The 20,467-nt window shown below is 26.4% G+C and overlaps 1 protein-coding gene across 2 annotated transcripts in view; it reads right to left on the bottom strand.

Moving 5' to 3' along the window:
• Positions 1-2,211: 2,211 nt before the first annotated feature.
• LOC107440920 (alpha-catulin) overlaps positions 2,212-20,467 on the bottom strand; it is a 33,209-nt gene continuing 14,953 nt past the window's right edge. Inside the window, exons 9-17 of one of the 2 annotated variants that reach the window (XM_071188445.1) lie at positions 20,014-20,172; positions 18,484-18,576; positions 17,202-17,390; positions 16,947-16,997; positions 13,785-13,967; positions 12,034-12,111; positions 11,560-11,682; positions 11,100-11,183; positions 2,212-2,340 (exon numbers count right to left, since the gene is read on the bottom strand). In XM_071188445.1, the coding sequence (XP_071044546.1) occupies positions 2,326-2,340; positions 11,100-11,183; positions 11,560-11,682; positions 12,034-12,111; positions 13,785-13,967; positions 16,947-16,997; positions 17,202-17,390; positions 18,484-18,576; positions 20,014-20,172 (975 nt within the window). In that variant the 3' untranslated portion in view covers positions 2,212-2,325. Of the gene's footprint in view, positions 2,341-5,861; positions 6,485-11,099; positions 11,184-11,559; positions 11,683-12,033; positions 12,112-13,784; positions 13,968-16,946; positions 16,998-17,201; positions 17,391-18,483; positions 18,577-20,013; positions 20,173-20,467 lie in introns of those variants that run through there. The other variant, XM_016054011.4, reaches the window with a different exon arrangement.

Genomic DNA, 20,467 nt, shown 5'->3' with positions numbered 1-20,467 from the left:
ATGTGTAAATATATGTATGTATACATGTACCTGCAGATATTCAATAATATGCAAACTTTGAACTATATAATATGATATGAATGTTATAAAGGAGGTTTATGTTATATGAAATGTTTTAATAAGAAAAATAAGAATTTTTAAATGCTGATTCTAAATCCAGAGGTGCACCCAGGGGTTTTTTTTAGAGGAGGGGGAAGTTTCATCAGTCAATGGAGAAAAAAATTATATTTATTATATTTATAGAATTGACAATTACAACCAAAATAATATGTTTCAGAAAAATTTAGATACTAATTATATAAAATTCCAGCAAAGAGAGCAAATTAAGATAACTAATGAAATTAAAACAAATTACAAGGTTATATATAAAATGGCTAAGTAATAAATATAGATAAAATATTGTTTACATGGGAAAATGGCATTTCTCTACTTGTTTATATTGGTCCTACACTACAAACAAGTTGTTTGATTGGTTGTTATATCAAAATTAAAAACTTTAGATAAAAAAAATTAATTTATAAAATACAGATCTAAATGAAATAAAAAGTTTTATAACATTAAATTTGAGGCATTTCCTAATTTATCATAATTTAAAAAACATTTTTATCAATTTTTGGATTATAAGATAATTTTGCCCGTTTCCAACTAGCGTTTCTTAACCTGACACTTATGGTTATGATCCCTTTGAAATGTACAAGATGATGGTAAGAAGTTATAGAGAAGCATTTTAGAAGTATCTGAGGGATTTGGGGACATCAAAAGTGCAAAGGATGAGTTAGTTTAAAACTGATTCAGATTCTTCAAGCCTTGCTACAGTAAAAGTTTACTCTAATTCCACAAAAGAAGGAATTTTAACTGTTTTGCTGTTCTTAATATTGTATTGTACATATACAAAGCTGCAATACTGTACAAAAAATAAGATTGTTTGATAAGTAGTTGCACTTGTCATAGCTGCCAGATTACTTATTTAGTAATTTACCAAATGATCCTTCTCACCACACACCTATGAAATGCTCATTTTATAACAATACTAGCAAAACGTTTTTGGAAATTTAATGTATAGCACCTTAGGGTTCCAGCCTGATCTCTTGCATTTTAAAAGGTCAAGAGGAGAAAAAAAGGTTAAACTGTCAAGAAAAAGAGATTTGTTTTGGAAAAAAAGAATAAAATCAGAATTGGAACAAGGTACTTACTTTTTTTCTTGCAAAATGTAGTATGTAAGAAATTTCAAAATAAATAAATTATATGCAAAACACAAAAAATTATGGAAATAAATAAAAAAAATGTTCCATTTAATGGTGTTTTTTTAGAGGTTTATAACCCCCAACCTTACCCCACGGTGAGCCAATGTTTAAATCAAAGTAAGTATTAAAGTTCAATCAAAGAACACTTTAACATTGAAGCATCAAGAACATTCAAAATTGGATATGAAGAAGAGAAATATTAAGTTATTTCTTTATCTTTTAACACTACATTATCTAAAATAGACATTTCTAGAATTCCCAACCTCTCCCCCCTGGGTGAGCCAATTTCTAAATCAAAGTAAACATTAAAGTCTTTTCAAAGATCACTTTAACATTGGAAGCATCAAGAACTTTCAAAATTGGATATGAATAAGAGAAATATTAAGTTATTTCTTTACCTTTTAACACTACATTATCTAAAATAGAAATTTTTAGATTAGCCAGGGGGTTATAATTCCCAACCTCTTCCCCTGGGAGAGCCAATTTCTAAGTCAAAGTAAATATTAAAGTCTTTTCAAAGATCACTTCAACATTGGAAGCATCAAGAGCTTCTAAAATTGGATATGAATAAGAGAAATATTAAGCTATTTTCTTTACCATTTAACACTACATTATTTAAAATAGACATTTTAAGATTATCAAATTCAATTTCTCATCATATATTATTTACAAAATGCAAAAGGAATATTTTAAAAAACGAAAATTGGTGAATAAAATAAGACCAGCATAATTTAATGAGAAATTCAAAATATATACAAGAAAATTAAAGCACAGGGAAAAAACACAACAGAAAGTGTGTAAACTATCAAAATGTTATAGTGCTAAAATGTATTCAAATTTTTCAATCAAAATCATAATCAACCAGATTATTGTGGTTCTTATTTAAAATGGAATGTTCACAATCACAATATTTTGACAATTAAAGCTATACAGCTACAATATAAATCATGTTTTTCAATATTGAATGTTATTTATATAAATTTTGGAAAAAAAATTATAAGTTATGAACATACCAAATTTCAATAAGTATTTACTGATGGTCCTGAGTTGAAATTCATGGAAGTTCTTAGTTACTTTGGGACTAAACAGTACAAATCTGCCAAAGAATGTTAATGAGAAAAGGTTTAAAAAAACAATGATAAAAAACATTTAACAAAATGTCAATATAATATTCACAGGAGGTTTACTAATACAGTCAAATAACCCATCAGGTAATAGCCAGTATGACTAACTTTTTTCTGTTATTTATAGATGCCCATTTTAAGACACCTTATATTATTAGTACAAGCCTGTACAAAAGGGCTAAAGGTTGAAAAAAATAATGTTTATGACTAGGAGGCTTGTCTAAACACCTTTGACTAAGGATATTAAAGGGGGAGAACAGATAGTGCAGACAGTTTCATATACAAAATTTAATGTAAAATTAAGAAATTCAATTTTTTAAAATTTTTATTTCTTTAAAACTATTTTGTATTATACTTTAACTCTTAAAAGTAAATAGAATTTGTAATGGGAAAACATTATTAAATACATAAAAATAAATAGAATGAATTGAATGGCCCATGTGATTTGATGACAATACAATTAAAAAATATATTGCTTTTTAGACCCACTGGAACAAGAAAGCATGGAAGGACATGGTTGAGATAGGCTGACTCGGATGTGTCTGATTTTTTTACAATTAATGAAAAGAATTGGAGATCAAAGATAAATCGGAAGCCGTTATGGAGAAATCTTCGGAGGAAGGCATTGGTCCACATAGGGCTGTCTGGCCAACTATGATGATGATAAATGGACAAACATTTGATTAATAATTATTCAGGTTGTTTAGTTACTGAGCATAGTATGTAAAAAATTATTTAATAACTTATATATTTAGAAAAAGATTAGTTACTTTTGGTAAGTAGAAGAAAATAAAAAAATACTCCATTAAATTAAAGCTAATAAAGTCTATTAATCAGCTAAAATAAATTTATGAACAATTCTACTTCTAAATGCAAAAACAAAAAATCTAAGCAGAGAGTTAAAACAAAAAACTGACTATACAATAGCAATAAGGTATCTTTGAAAAACATTCTAAAGCAAACTAGCCAATCAAAATAAATACCAGCCATTAAAGCATACCCTCCAACTGCTACGGAATTTCCGTAGTTTCAGAAATCTTCTTTTCAGACGGTAGCAAAATTAATGTCTTAATATTTAAAAAAAATTAATCTTATCGTAACTTGTCCACTATTACTAATAAAAGTGCAGGCCATATGTTTAGATTCTTAAGTTCTGATAAAAGTTTTATGAGAGATCCATTTGCTTTAAAAATTTCTACTTTGGTTCGCTACCACTAGAAAGAATTATTTTCAAAATCCTCATAAGTTGGAGGGTATGCATTAAAGCAAACAAAAATTAGTTACAGAATAGGATTTTTAGCACAATCTTCATTGTAACTACAAATAAAGTTTTTTATTAACTGTTTCTTAGACAAAATGTTATTTTAAAATCTACTTGAACATCTGCACTGAACTGTTCATTCCAATATAACGACCAAAAATCAGTTACATTTTAAATACTAATGAAGTCCTATTAGCAACTTCAGCCACACAATGTTATTTTAGCATCCGTTAGAATGTCTACATGAACTATTCATTCCAATATAGACATCAAAATTTAAATTTATTTATTTCTCTTGAAAATCATTTTGTTAATAAATGTGTCAAACATTTTTGAGCCATCAAAAAAATAATTTAATTTTGCTAAAGTTTGAAACAAATTACTGAAATAACCATTTCTTTTCATGTTACTGCATCTCAAATGTCAAACATCATGCGTTTTCTTAGAATGAAAAGAAAAATAACAAGATCTCCTATTTTCTTTTCCAAGGTGGTTGTGATCATTAGTCAGAAAGTTAATAAAGTATGGATCACTTCACAGCTACAATCAATAGTGTATATTGCACAGTCATGAAGTGTGGTGTGCACTCATTAGGTTAAAAAAAGGCATGCACTATCTTGGTAAATTTAGTTTCAAAGGAAACAATGAATTTATCAATCATATTTTAATTGCTTTAAAATTTTATTCACTTTTTTGAGAAAGTTGAATCACCTGAGGCAGTTTACTTTCAAGTTCAAAATCATGTGGTCTTCACAATTAGTTGGGTGAATGCTAGTATAAAAAATTACTGCCTGAATTTTAATATTTTTTCATCGTATTTTCTTGCATATATTAACATAAAAAATAAGCTGCATCTGCTATTTAAGAAGTATTCGTTTAGTTTCATAATTCCTAATAAAGTATAGCATTGTTTGTCTTAATTGAATAAGTAGTTTTTAACTCATGAAATACTAACCTCACAATATAATGCTTGTTTTGCTTTGGAAAACCAAGATCGTTATACGGAATGCATAATGTATTTTAGTTTGAATTACAATTAAGTTATATTTAATTGCTGTATTTAATTAAATATTTAACTAAAGCAGAACCTTATGAAATGCAAATACATAAAAATGAAAGCAAAGTATATTATTTCGATTAATTTGACTTAGAGGAAGATTTGTTTCTGAAGTGACAGTTGAACTTGACCTCATAACACTTGTTAGGTTGATATGCTAAAAAGACTTAATTGTATGATACTCATGCAAATTTGAAGTGCAAATACAAAAGCAGTCACATTAATTTAAACTCAGAGCCTGAACTCAAATTTTGAACCCAAATTTTAGAAAAATATCTAAGCATAATTTAAAAAACTTAAAAGAATTTTATCGAAAAATATCTTTTCATGTCTGTTTTCATAACTCAAAATATAGTTTGCAGCATATTTAAGGCATACTTTTTAAATAATTAAGAATGCATATAAGTCTGCTAAAATCTGATCTTAAGTATAAAAGTTATTTAGATGTTGCATCACCTGGTATCAAAAGATGGATTTTTAAAAAGGCAAAGTTAAGAAATAGAGTTGCTCTGGGAATTCTCACGTCTTATTCAAGTCTTATTTACTCACAAATCTATAATGCCTTTTTAGAAATAATGATAGCAACCTTGAGGAGGGAATAAAGTTTCATTGTGTGCTAACACAAGAGGCTGCTATGCAAAATAAAACTAGAACCCTTAAATGTAGTTTTGAGCATTTATAAATAAATCACTAAGGATTTGTATCTAATTAACGAAATTCCACCAACAGATGTATCAAAGCAAAAGTCTAAATCATAGTAAATTACAAAGGTTTTTGCAATATACTGTAATATTTTTATGTTTCTTTAATCAAAAGTAATGAAGTGAGGAAGTCTTGACAATGAATCAGAGATATTATGAACTTCACAAGTAGCAATTTAAAAAAGGTAACAAATATTAAAACAATGAAATGTATTCTTTTCTACTGTTAGTTATCATACTAGCTATAACAAACAAAGAGTATTAAGAATTATCATGCTTGGTAAAAAATAAATATAAGTAATGGAGTAAAAGTATAAAAGATTTTTGCTCCTAAAATATTTTGGAATTAATTCTTTCTTTAAAGAACTAATACAATTCTACTTTACAAATAAAAATTTGTAGTGTTAAATTCTAAAATATAGAGTATTTCTCAAAATGATCCTGAAAGTTATTAAAGAATTTTCAGAGGCAATCAATTGCAAATACTTTTTTTTACTTTCAGTTAGAAAAAATAGTATCCTGTTGTACCAAATTCTTTACACAATTGATCGTGAATAAATATTGCTCTAACTAAATTGAGCTTATTATGAATGATTTTACATTTACACAATGCATTAAGTAAGAATACATTTTACACCTATAATACACAAATGCACAGATTCACATATATTTATTTTCAATGAAAAAAAAATTAATGGTCCTTAAATAATTCATGCACACATTTTAAATAAATACATACAAACATTCATAAACATTAGTAACCACAAAAATACACATAGTATTTAGATGCGTTAATGCTCTGGCATAAATGCATTAATCAAATATTAATTCACATAATACTTTTTTGTGACTCATAAGCATTTGTTTCATATTTAATACAGCAAAAATGAAACTCGAGTACGATGCGGGTCCCTCTGAAATTTTTGGGGACCAAGACCAAACCGTCATATGTTAGTCTTTGATGATGTTTGTCCAGAGTCTTTGGTAGACATATTGTTAAGTAGATTAGATTTTTCAGACATATAGTCATCCAATTCAGTTTGGTATGGTGATATGATTTGAGCTCGACTAGTTAAACTATGGAAGTCAATATTGTACTGAAAAAAGAAAATATTGCTTGTTATAAAAATTATACAACCAATTAAAAACAAAGAGATTTTAAACTAAAACATTTCAGTAATAGATATATATTTACTTCGAAAATTTAAGCCCATTTAGAAGATTTTAATTTACGTTTATCAAATATCACTTCTATAATTTTGATAAGTTATTCTCAAAATCAATACTAATTCTGTTCTATGCAGATGATATTGATATCTCAAAAGCTGTTCGGGCATTATAAAAGGATTTTTTTTTTCAGAAAATGCTGCTAAGTACAGATATACAATGTGCAAAAATTGGAACATTCAGAATAACTTTTGATCTAATCATTGGATCCTCACTTTCTAGGACTCAATCTTAATGGTTCCTGAGAGTCCTCTTAAATATGTTAATTAATTAGTGCAACTGATATTTTAAGTTACAAAATCTGTCACAAAAACGCACTTTCTTTGAAGAATACCTTTTTTCGACAGATTTGGTTTCGTAACCATCAAAATATAGAGGGATAGTAAATATGGTCCCACTAGTTTGTTCAGGAGAACAGTGTTAAGTTTGGATTCTTAAATGTTAATTTTACTTTTTGCATATTATAAAGACTTACAAATATCTAGTTAACACAAGCATGAATAAAAAAAAAACATATAACGAGATCAAGAAATAAAAGAATAAAACAATTGTTGGAATTTGTTGATTAGTTTAGAGAGTTGGAATTAGTTGATTTGTTCTGAGAATAGTTTCTTGTTTGTATTTAAGGTTGATACTCATACAATTCTATTACAGGTATTTAAGTTTATTTTTGCAAAGTTTATACCAACCCGTTATGGGTATTTTAATTTATTTTTGCTTTATTGATGTGTGATTGTTGCGTCAAATAAATGCGTTTTTATAAAAAAAAAATCTGTTCCTTCAATATAGCTTGATTCATAGCATATCTAGAGAACTTTTTAAGAGAATCGAAATATGTTTGCCCACAATTATAAAATATGTTTATCCAAAGATAATTCTATGCAAATAATTAATATAAATTTGAAAAAAAAAACAACTTTTTTTTAATATTTATTTCAACTTCTGGATAGACTATGTAATATTACATTCCTTAAGTTGATGTTAAAAAGTCTATACCTCATAATTCAAATAAAATAATGATTTTACAACAAAAAATAATAAATATTAACTAAAAGCTATTTTTTGCATAAACTAATCTTATAATTGTGTGAAAAATTATTCAACTCCCTTAAAAAATTTTCAAGATATGGTAAAATAAGCAAAAATTAAAATGGATATTAAGGGGTCCAAACTTCGTATCACTCTCCTGACTGAACTAGTGGGGCCAAAATTCCATATTTTGGAGGTCAAAATCCATAAACCATAAAAAGGTATGCTTAATAGAGAAAGTACATTTTGTGTTTGACTTGTTGTCTGCACTAATCATCAAAAGTTATTCAGGGTGATCTGTTTTTTTTTCCTTCATATTGCACTAGGTTTTAAATTTTTGAGGACACAGCTCTGGGTAAATAGTAAAAATGAAATCTTTTACCCGACAAACTTTTATTTGTTACCCGGCCAGTTCCAGAAACGTGAAAAAATCTGTATTTATTACCTGGCCCAGTAGTTCTAAATCTGATACTAATAAGAGCTCTAATTTAATAAAACACATACTTTTTAGCTAACAGTAGATATGTCTTGCTAAAAGTGGCAGCTACATAAACTAAAAGCGCAAAATATGGCTGACGATGAGAGGGATAATTTTATAAAGTGTGCTTTAAAAACCATTTTAATATTCTAATTGTAAATAAAATAGATAGATATATTTTTTAATTGTCTGCTTTGACCTCACAGTTAAGAAATTAAATTAAAATTGTAGCTAATTTTAAAATTGTAATTAATTTTGTAAAATTTAAGCTTCTTTTAATGATAAACAATCTCAGTTTAAAATTTGTAATATTATTATCATTCTTAATTGGTAAGCAATCTAAGATAAATTACTTCAACCTTTATTTATTAAAAATGCACAGGTAAAAATATTAGCCGGTTTATAAGAGTTTTATAGACATTTAAAAACAACAAATTAAAATTTATTACAGCTATGTTTTTAAAGTGGGCTAAATATGAAACAATTTTAATTTTTTCTGAGGTCTAAAGTTAAGAATTGATACCCATTTTAGGTCTGACAGAAATTAAAACATTTTTACAATTTAAAACATTTAAAAAAAGTAGTTTTATAATCTTTGTTTTAGTTTTATGTTGTAAATTTTTTGAGTTTGTACTTAAAAGTGATAGAAATTTCCATAAATATAACGACAATATTGTTAATAATTTTGATCACATTATTTGAAAAAAAATATCAAATTAGATTAGCATCAGCCACTAGCTAAAATTTTGAGCACGAAAGTTAGTTAGAAAATGATCGAAATTTTGATTTCAAAGGAATTTGAAATAGCTGGAAAAATTTTGTTTATAGCTGCTCAGAAAATGATTGATACTTGTATTGTCATCCAACACAGAGCTACAGTTAAAATTAAAACATACTAGCTAGTCAAAAAATGGTAAAATCATTCAATAACAATATATTTCAGAAGCGATGATATTGACAAATCCTACTTGTGGTAGTCAGGAAAAGATTAAAACTTTTATTGTTCTCGGACATAGAGCTGCAGTTGAAATTAGAGTACCTAAGTTATTCTGAAAGTGATCAAAAATTTAGATAAACGAAAAATTCTATTTAGCGATAAAAGTCATACTGTTATAATGATACCATTAAAATCTTCATTGCCAACAGGCATAGTGCTGCAAAAAGAAGTTTAATTGCACTGGCTAAAGTGGTTTGTTGGAATAATTTTGATTACAAAATTTCCCCTTCCGAAAGTGAATTGATAAAAACTGTATTAAAAATAAAAGAAACGTTTTTGATATATTTGTCTATTTAATCATTAAATTAATTTTTTTCTTAAATAACAATATTTTAATAGGCATTTTAATCTGCAAAAGTGATACCTGTTAATTTCAAAATTTATTTCTTTAAATAGGAATTTTCAAATTAGTATTTTCTGTACAAAACATTTCTGTCTATTTTAAAGATTTTGCAATTAAATCTCTGATCAAATAAACATCTAAATTTTTTTTAAAAATCTTATTTTCTAATTATCTATCTTATTTTTCTTTTCTATCTTTTTTCCCTAGACATAGGGATACTACTGCATTCTGTCCCATTTTTTGTTATGATAGAACTAAAAGGTTTTTGAATTATCACAATTGCACAATTTCAAAAAATTAAAATTTTTATTTATTAAAAAAATTGTTTAGTTTTCATTTGATTTACTTAAGTATTCAATGGCATTTGTGATTATAATTTCTGTTAAACATTGGATATTTTAATAAAATAACAGTTTATTAAATGAAAAATCTTTTCACTACCAGGGTTTAATTTTAAATCATCTGATAACTATAAACATAACTCACATACAATCAGATCTACGTAAGTAAAATCACTTACATTTTACGATACTGCATGGGAAATTTAATCTTATTTCCCATGCTGGACAGAACATACATATAGCGCCTTTGTTGTCATTAATATTTTGATTCTATCTCTGTATCCTAATTATTTTGAATCTCCAGCAGATAAAGTAACTTTAACATCAAGTTAATTTTGCGGCGAATTTACAATCATGAAAACCTTGGGAAACCAATGTGCATTTGCATTACACAGAGAATAAAACCATGAAACCGCCCATAGTAGCCGGATGGCTTCAAATAAAGTGTTTTACATACTAAACCAATTAATTAAATCTTAACATCTATCTAGAAACACAAAATTTATACTATACAGACAGTGTCAATTTTGGCACTTCTGAAAATTTTTAAATTTTCAATTCTTGACCCTTAAAAAGTTTTGCTTTAGTTTCTTGAAGCAAAAAATAATTTTTCATTCAAACAATTTTTAAATATCCTCCATTCTTTATGAAATTTCCACTTTTTCAAATTTTTGACATAAAATTGATATGGAAAGAAAATGCAGCAATAAAATGCATCTATTTGAACAATGGATTGCAAAACTTATTAAAAGTTATCTTAAGACATAGAATAGCATTAATAAACTTATTAAATCCACTAAAGTTATTTTTAAAAAAAATCAATGATTTCAAAGGCCATTCAAGGGGTACTTAATTTGATACTTGCAAATGTAACTATAAAGATTTCCCAATGTATAACTTTCTTATAAGAGACTAAGTTTCATTTTTAGAGCAAGAGTTTTTGTTAGATCTGTACAAAACTTGAAACATAGTTAGTGGTAATGTGGATTTGCCTTAAACTCTAAAGTAGCAGCAAAGTTGTGTAAAACTGTTAAAGATTTAGCATATTATTTCATGTATATTTTATTTAAAAGGTATTATTTAAATTAGAACTATAAATAACACATATACTGATATGAATTATAAGAAATAAATTATGATACGTCTTGTACATTTATGATATAACAACCACAAGTTATAATGTCTGTTTCAGATTGGATGACAGGGCCATTATACCTAGCATCAACAGCAAATTAACTTTTTAAAAAAATCACAAATTAAACATAAATTTTTTATCTAATTGCTGAAAACTTATCACCTTTGTGGCACAAAACAGGCAAGTAGAAACAACTTTAGAAATGACGTTCATTAAGTTCTTAGTTTCTTGTATCACATTGTCAACCTGTATAAATAAAATTACATTCATTACAAAACTTTCCTTATAAATCAACAGCACTATACTATTCTAAGATATTTGAAAACATATGTTATAGTGTAGACCAGTGTAGTCCAATTATTTTTAAGAGGGGATGATTTATCATTATCATTAATAAGAATATGATTATTGAAAACAGAATTTACAATTGAACATAATTCATGAATAATATTAATGTTCTCAACGTTAGTTGGTAGGACATTTATATATTATAAAATATTTAGAAAACTGATCATATGATTAGTTATGATGAATTCTCCATTAATAGTAATATATAAATTGAAATAAAAAATATTCAACAAGTTAAAAATACAAAACAAATAGAAAAACAAGGATAAATTACTTTGGTAAAGGTAGCTGCTTTTCCTACAGTAGGATTTTTTACAGTGAACTGCAGTTGTTGAACAAATGTAGGAACCTTATCAAGAAACTCTAATAGTTCATTTTTATGTTGACCACCAGGAACCTGTAAATCCAAATGTGCATTTATATATGTTCAAAATACTTATTATAAATGTTTCAAAATTTCAATAGAAAATTGTATAATTTGACAAGATATAATTTTCTACATACTCATAACTTGATATATTAAATGAATCACCAAGTTCAGGATTAGAATCCATGAAACATGAGAGCATCTTCAATGGGTTTAAATAATATAAGGCTATATTTTACATATAATTTACAATAATTTTATAAAAAATATCACATTACAAAAATCCAACTAAATTTATTATTTTAAAAACTTTAGGGTAAATTCTCTGGTATTTTTAGAACTAGTTTCTTAATGGCAAATATATAATGAAAAATTACTAACCTGATAGGAAAATTGGCGAACTAATTTATAGAGTTTATTAGCTTCTTCAGCAAAAAATTCTGCTTGAGTAAAAAGGTCCTAAAAATTATAATAGCAAAAATACATATATTTTTTGACAACTGAAGTCTCTTACAAGTATATTTCTTACAACTTTTTCCACTTTTTGGCAATTTAAATGAGCAAAAGACAAATAGTTTTCTTTTTATTTATTATTGTAATCAAATTTAAAAAATATCACACTAGTTTTATCGATTATTATGTCATTTGTAACTATAAAAATCAAAATAAACTGTAATATTTTCATGTTCAAAATTATCTGGACAATTTTGTTTTGTTACGTCTGACTTTGTAAAAATTATCACTATGCCACCATAATTGTGTGAACCTTAAATATTTCTGTCATAAATATTAAATTTGTAATAAAAAAACTACCATTATGGGTAGATACACACGTTTGGAGATACCTTATAGCATAATAAAAATAACAAAAGGAGATAGATTCTCTTGTGAAATTTCATTATCAGTTGGAAAGTACACTTTAGATGGTCATGTTAATAATAATCAAAGATCGGTTTTTGGTTTAAAATAAGTCTAAAAATGGTTTACCATAAAAATTAAGAGAAAAAGTGTTTAACCTAAGTACAATGCTTAACTTAAGATTTTCGTTAATTCAATAATTAACCATTTTTCAGGTTTATTATAAGATTGCTCCAGGTTGAGCGAAAAAGTTTATTATTCCTTGACTAATGCTCAAAACCAAATTTTCTACCATTTTTGGCTTCCTCTTATTCATTGTAGTACTCTGAATAGTGCAAATTAAACAAACAAAATTGTTGAATTGATGTTTAAATAAGATTATGTAAAGTAAAATGAGATGATGATTAAATAACAATTGGGAGGGGGAGGTAGATATAACTATTAGAAATTGAATACCAAAAATTTTAAACTATTTTTAAAGGTTAAGAGAGCGGTCTACTTAACACCCAGGTAACAAAGTACTGAAATATACACAAAAAATAGCATAGCTTGAGAAGTAAAATTTAAAATAGATAAAACTAAAATTTAAGCACAAAACTTAAATGAACCATTAACTCTTTCATTGCGATAGATAACTTGTCTTTCAGGAATACTTGCTGTGAGCTATTGTTATATTAATGAGTATTATTATTAATTGGAATCGAATATTATTTTTCTAAAGAAAAATAAATAAGTTTTAAAAGAATTTACATTTTGTTTCAAATTAAGCACCACAGATAAACTTAGGACAGAGGATGGGACAAAAGCACATGTCATTGATGCGATAAAGGTGTTAAAACCAATCATATAGTGGTAAGAGCTAGTTGTTAATCGTCTTAGCGTAAAAGAAATGTTTGTTTTCATATTACAGCACTTATTTTTTACTTAATCTGTTAGATGAGCTTTGAATAGTTCGTTGAATAAGATGGAAGATTAATCAAATACTACACACAGGAAATTGTTATATAAGTTTTGAGTTTACGGTAAATTTTTGAAAAAAAAAAGGCACATGGGCTTATATTCACAAATATATTGTATTTTTGCAATAAATATTAATAAGGCATGATCAGTGATTTAGAGTGATTGCTTTTGACTACTATATATTTTGACTATCAAATATTTTGACTTAAATGAAATACTTTGGTTAAATGTTGACCTGGAAAACATAAATCTGTAAAAAAAAAACTCTAATTTTATTTCTAATTAATAATTTAAAATATAGAATTAGTTAATACCTGAGTAGTTTTCAAATCCCCTTCACCTCTTGTAAACTGATACATGCAAAATGCCATTTGAGACATAGTTCGAGCTTTTTTACACAAATCATTTTCTGACGAAGACCATCTTTCAGTCTCTGCATCGATTTCAGAAGTTAATAGCTTCATTTCCAAACCAAGTTTCGCTATCTTTGCTTGTTCCTGAATGAAAGCATAGGAATATAAACAAAAGACGCATTATTAATTCAAAATATTACAATGATACAAATATTTCACTGCTAATTAAAAATATAATGAATAATAAATAATATTTCACATCATAAAAATTTATTAAAAAAGCTAATGTTTGTGAGAGAGAATGCCTAACTCAGAACAGTGCAAAAACAGTGAAAAGTGCAAAAGAAGATGAAAAAAACATAAATGCAGTTACATTTTTATATAAGTAAAGACATACATTACAAAAGTATTAAATAATTCTTTATACTAAATCATCTTATTTATTTATATCAAAAAAATAAAAATTGGTTTATTTAGCAGAAAAAATCTTAATTAAAGATTTATTCAACAAAGAAAAAAGAAATGAAACAAATATGATCTAGCAAACTGCCATGAACAATTTTAATTATTTACTTATTTATTATTTACTTATTTATTAACATTTTAAAATTTACGTTTTTACAATCTGTCTAGATACAATTAATAAATAATGATTTATCTGAATAATTTTCATAAAATACCAATAATAAAACTAAAACAAACAAATCAGAATATGTTTTATGAATGAAAAATGTACAAAAAGATCTGCATAAATAATAGTTTTATAAATAATCACAAACTAATTATATCTCAAATCTCCTAACTGCAATGAATTATTCAAACTCTATGAATTATTTTTGAAAAAATAAATATCAGTTGCTCTAAATCACAGCAACTCTGATAAAAACAACTATTTTTATTACATAATTCACAGCCGTTAAGACATATTTAAGACATAATTCGTTTGCGATTATTCATAAAACTGTGAATTAAGAAATACCTTTTTGTAAATTTTTCTCTCGAAAAACATAATCTGATTAACTTGTTTTAGATTTACTATGATACAGTAATTTTATAAAACAAAATTTTTTTTTTTAAAAAAATCAATTGAAATATATATATATAAAATACGATAATTTTTNCTTAAAATTAAAAGTTCAAGAACATTGATTTAAATCATATAGCAAAAAAAAAATTTTTAGTTTTTGTTTAAGTTAAATTATTAATCTCAACTGGAGTATTGCCCTTGCTGATAACACAAGCTTCAATCATTTCTTTAGTGCTACAAGCTGTATTGCTAATCGAAATTTCAATCACTTTCAGGATAGCTAGAGTGCTCAAATTTCAACAGGAGCCTGGCGGCAATAAGAATTAAAATTTTTCCAAATGTTGGTAATGTTCCACAGATCAACGAGTTCAAAAGCATCTTTTGACATTACTTACCAAAACTCATTATTTGTTTACTTTAGAGGTTTTCTTTATACCTGTTTTGATAATGACACAGGCTTGTGCCAAAGGTAGAGCTGTCTCCTTGCACCTCATAATCAAAGAGTTAGCATATATTTTTATTTTCAAGTTTTCTAATATAGTTAATTTTATATAGTAGTTATTGGCATATGTGTCATGCAACTTAGATAGAAGCTTCTACTGATGGATGTTTGCTTTCACTGATGGATGCTTCTCTCATGCCTTCATAACTAGGAATATGATCATAAAATCACTGCTCAGACGACGGACATGACATACGGCGTCATTTTCAGGGGAGTGATCTGGTCTATGTTTCTTTAGAAATGAAGCGTCTTTGATGGAAAGTTGCTGGTGAAAAAAATGGCTACTACCAAATTCTGACTGTTGAGCATTCAGCTTTGAGTATGGAAATCCATAGCTACCTAATTACAAACAATGTTGTTATTTGAGTTCATGGAGGCATGGACTGTTAAACAACGAGGAATACTGATATCAAGCATGCTTTTTGTTGTGATAAACTAATAGCAAAATGTTTAATTAAGAGCTTCTGCTATGATGTAAGCAAAATTTATCTCCCTTTTAATGCTGATCAAAACTTCTACTAATTCTAGTATGAACAACTAATCTGCTAATTAATAAAATTCTCTTTGTCTTCATTGACATAACTGGTCTTTGTGAGCCAAGATCTTCATTGAGATTTCTTCCATTGTGCTTTTCTCCTCGAAAGGATGTTTTAGTTGTTCACTCTCAGTGCTTTGAAATAATCATTAATGCAGTCAATCCACCTTAGTCTGGTCCTGCTTCTCTCTGTCTCAGGTCCAAATTATTTTAAAATGAAACATTTTAGATGTTAAATATGGCGGGTTTATTTCGCAGATTTGTCCAAAAAATTTGTTGCAGTTTATTTTAATGTGATCACAACTAAACTAACAAACGCAAAACTTGAAAGAAAAAAATAATAAAAATTTAAATGGAGAAAATAATTATATTTTAATCACACCTACAATGAAAAGTATATGACGCATTACCATCATAATAAACTTTTATTACTACGACAGTTCCTCTAACATATTTTGAAAGCGATGCACCCTATGCTTCTCGTTTTAGATGTGCGATACAAATAGACTTGTTTTCTCTTTTTTAAATCACTTGAAAAATTAACTTTTATGTTTGGTATTTAAAAAGTATAACAATTTGAAAGTAAAATATTACACCTAGCAAACTTTGAATCACACATTAGAATAACTGCCTTTGATGCATTCCGATAGCAAAAATTCTAAGTGATTTTAAAAATCGCTTTTTTGGAAGTTATTACTACTGAATTCTAAATTTTATGTAGCTAGAATGTCTGAGGATAGTCTATGCAAAAGAAATTCTTTGGTTAAATCCACAAGAAGGCATACAGGAAGATCGTAACAATGAATTATTATGTTGAAAGGGGTCTTGACACCTTGAAAAAAAATATGGAAAAAAGTTGCCTCAAATAAAAATGCCTAGAAAAAATTACTGGAAAATACCACAACCTGATCTGTGTTGTTTAAAAACAGAAGGAAGCTAAGTTTTCAAAATAAAATTTAACTTAAATGTGTAAAATGTAACTTTTTTTATTATCAAGAAAAATTCAAAGAAGGTTTTAGTTAAAAGTCTTTTAGAAATGATTAAAGAAAGTAGTATTACCTCAACATCAAGTTTCACAGGTTTCAGTTGCTTACTAGTTGTGCCATGTTTCTAGATAACAATTTTAAATGAAATATTCAATAAAATGCATACATAATTTCTTCATTAATATATTAAAATAATAGCTTATGTAATACAAATGTAGTTTATATTAATAAAATGTAAGACAGCAAAAAACTTAGAATTATATCAAATTAAACAAAGGAAGAATTAATAATTTAAGAATGAAATACTATATTAGTAATAAATATTTACCCCAGGTCTTGGTAAAGACATATAAACTGTTTTATATTGAATATCACGCCTGCAAAGTTCACTAATCTCTTTGTACATAGATATAATATCCTGGCACAATAAGTTCCACATTTCTAAGAATACCTCAAGGTTTTCTTTTGATATTTCACACAAAGGATGAATTGAAACAGTTCTACAAGCATTCAGCACCTATTAAAAACAAAGCATATTCATAGAAATAACTTAGTTTAAAACTTTTTTAAAGTAAATCATGAACAGTAAAAGTTTGAAATAACGAGCATTGGATATTAAAGGAAGTTCACTATGACAGCAAATTTCCCAGTCACTGTTGAAATAATAATATTTAAGGTTTAAAAACCATATGTTTACAACAAGTTAGGAATTACCAACCTACTATTATTATGGCAATTTTTTTAGGGAAATACATTTTTCTGCTGTTTAAGTTTGCAATATAGCATGAAAAAGGCTTAAATGGAATATATTTTTATTTATTTCTGGTATTAATACAGAGAAGCAAAAAACAAACGTCGTTTATTTCTTATAATTTTAAAATCATATTTTTACAAAGCAATTTGAGGGTGAATTGAGGGTAATCTTCTTAATAAAAAACTTCCGCTATTTTTAGAAATCTTGTGTGTTTCAAAAGAATTCATCTTTGGTTGACTGTCATGCCGACTTTCCTTTCCTACCTGAAAATTAACTATTGAAATCAACATGCATTGTTATCAATGACGTTAAAAAATATTGTACTTTCTTATTAATTTTCTTATTGCAAAAATTTATTAATCGAACATTCCTATCTGAAGCATATCTGCCTTTCATAAAGTACAGAATTAAGTAATTCAGTGTAAGATCTTCTGGCAAAAGCAGTCTACTCTATATTTGTATTTCAAATAAAAATAGTTGTTCAGAATAAAAGAAAAAGAGGTAATATGTTTATTTAATATTTTTGAGTATTTTTATTGCTACTTTAGCATTAAATATGATTGTTTGATATTGTGACAATTTCATCTACTATTATGAATTGTCGTTATAACAAACTTTTACTGCACTTAAATTACTTAAAATTAAAAGTTCAAGATGAAAAATCTAATGATTTTTACACAATTTTGATACTTAAAAAATGCATAAGATAACTGCATAATTATTAAGACTCTTTTGAATTAAAAAAAAAAACAGTTCTAATACTAAATAACAAAGTTGATGGCAAATTTAACCTTAAACTTCTATGAGTTCGAAAATGCATGTCATGCAAAAAAATCAATGTATTAAATAGACTAACCTGAGTAGTGAAAACTTTCAGGCACGACTCTGTGTTTTTAGATGATACTTGTAATGAGTCAGTGCTAGCAATATGCTGGAGAAGTTTGCAAGTCTAAAAATAGATTGCACACATTATAAACTTTCAAAAGTATAAGCCACTTCATAACATTTCATGAAGATATGTTTCAAAGCCTAGCTAGAAATAATTTATAGTGTTTCAAGTTTTAATGCCTTAAATAAGTTTTTTTTCTCAATAAATTAATTTAAAATAAAGTGATATATATTCAAAATTAGGGTAATCTATTGAAAAATTCTTGAATTATTAGTTTAACGATTTTTGTGACTTAATAACTTTTTAATAAATAATTGTTCAGATAATGATTGATGAACTCATGAAACTGAATCTGATTGGCCCATTACAAAAGCAAGAAAAAATATTTGCACACAGCTTTGAACATTTCATAAATCTTTAAATTATTGCACAAATATAAATTATTCTTTTTCAATATATTCATTTCACTAGGCAAATTTTTTTATTTTGTATTATTAGTTACATCTGACAAAAATGACTACATTCATTTACAAGGAAAATAACTTAAGGTTATCATAAGCATTGTGTTGGGGAAGAGGGGGTACATGCCTTTAAATAATTCTTCAAAACTTAAGAAATTTTTTAAAACTCATCTCTTTTTTTTTCTCTAAAAAAAGCATTTCATAATTCATTAGGAAATTTGATTATAATGTATAATTTACGAAAATAATTTCATGTGCCTCTCTCCCAAAAATACAATTTATATTTATCTCTCCCTAAGAAATTTTTCTTTAACCAAAAATACTTTAAAGGAAAAAAATTATAATGCGAAAAGTCTAGTTCTCATAAAAATAATACCTTAAATAATAATTTAAATCAAAACTCAAAAATTTAAATAAAACAAAAACTAAGCAATATTTCTATCAAAAAGTTTAAAAGTGTAGATATATTTTGGAATAGAAAGTATTAAATATTTTGAAAGGAAATCAACTTTATGGTAGCATGCATAATCAGCACTGCAGAAGCTATGATTGTAACATCGAAAAAATAATAGTCTTCCTTCATGTGCTTCACATAAAGAATCTATTATAGTTTCAATATGGCTTATTCACAATTTTACAATTCTTTATCTTGTTGAACAAGGGTTTATAACTTTGACTTGATTCCATGATGGATCAAAGCTGTGGTAAACAATTTTTTCAAAAGAAAAAAAATCTACTTGGCTCATTAAAACTTGAAAACAAACATTTCAAAAAAGTATTTCTAAAGAACAATAAAATATATTGTTAAAGTATATTGTTAAAATATATTGTTAAATATATCTTAAGTCTGTGCAGTTCTGATAAAAAACAGACAAGTAAAAAAATTAATTTCCCTTTGAAATTTTAAGAATATCTTCTTCCAATGTATACAATTACTGATAAAAAAGTAACTAAAATAAAATATCTACAATGCATGAAGAAAAATTGAGACACTAAAACTAAAAATACAATAATAAATTTGTCAACATTTCCTTACATCTTGTACATGAATTGCATACTCAATGAACTTTTCAGAATATTCCTCCAACTGTTGCTGGTCTCCAGCAAGAGCAGAACCTTTTAAAAAACTCAAAATGTTTATTTCTTCAAAAAGCTTTAAAAGTTCTTGAGCCTGATCCAAAGCAGTATCTTGAAGCTGAAAAAATTATATTTCAGATATGTGGAGTAGAAGAAGTTATATGAAGTTAAGTCAGTTATTTATCAATATTCAGTTCTCTACAGTAACAAATATTGAATTTTTACGTCTGAACTTGAAGTATAACAAGTTTTTTAAAAAAAAAAAATCATCCATGATAATTGGAACATTGAATTATTAAAAATATAAAGAACAAAACATAAAGTTCAATGCATATATATATATATATATATATATATAGTATTATTATTATTTTTAATTGCTTTAATATTTTGAATTCTTTACTTAATATTCT

This window comes from Parasteatoda tepidariorum, chromosome X2 (assembly GCF_043381705.1).
Source record: "Parasteatoda tepidariorum isolate YZ-2023 chromosome X2, CAS_Ptep_4.0, whole genome shotgun sequence".
NCBI lineage: Eukaryota > Metazoa > Arthropoda > Arachnida > Araneae > Theridiidae > Parasteatoda > Parasteatoda tepidariorum.
Note: the sequence above shows the minus strand (reverse complement) of the source record. Positions and strands in the feature narration are given on the sequence as shown.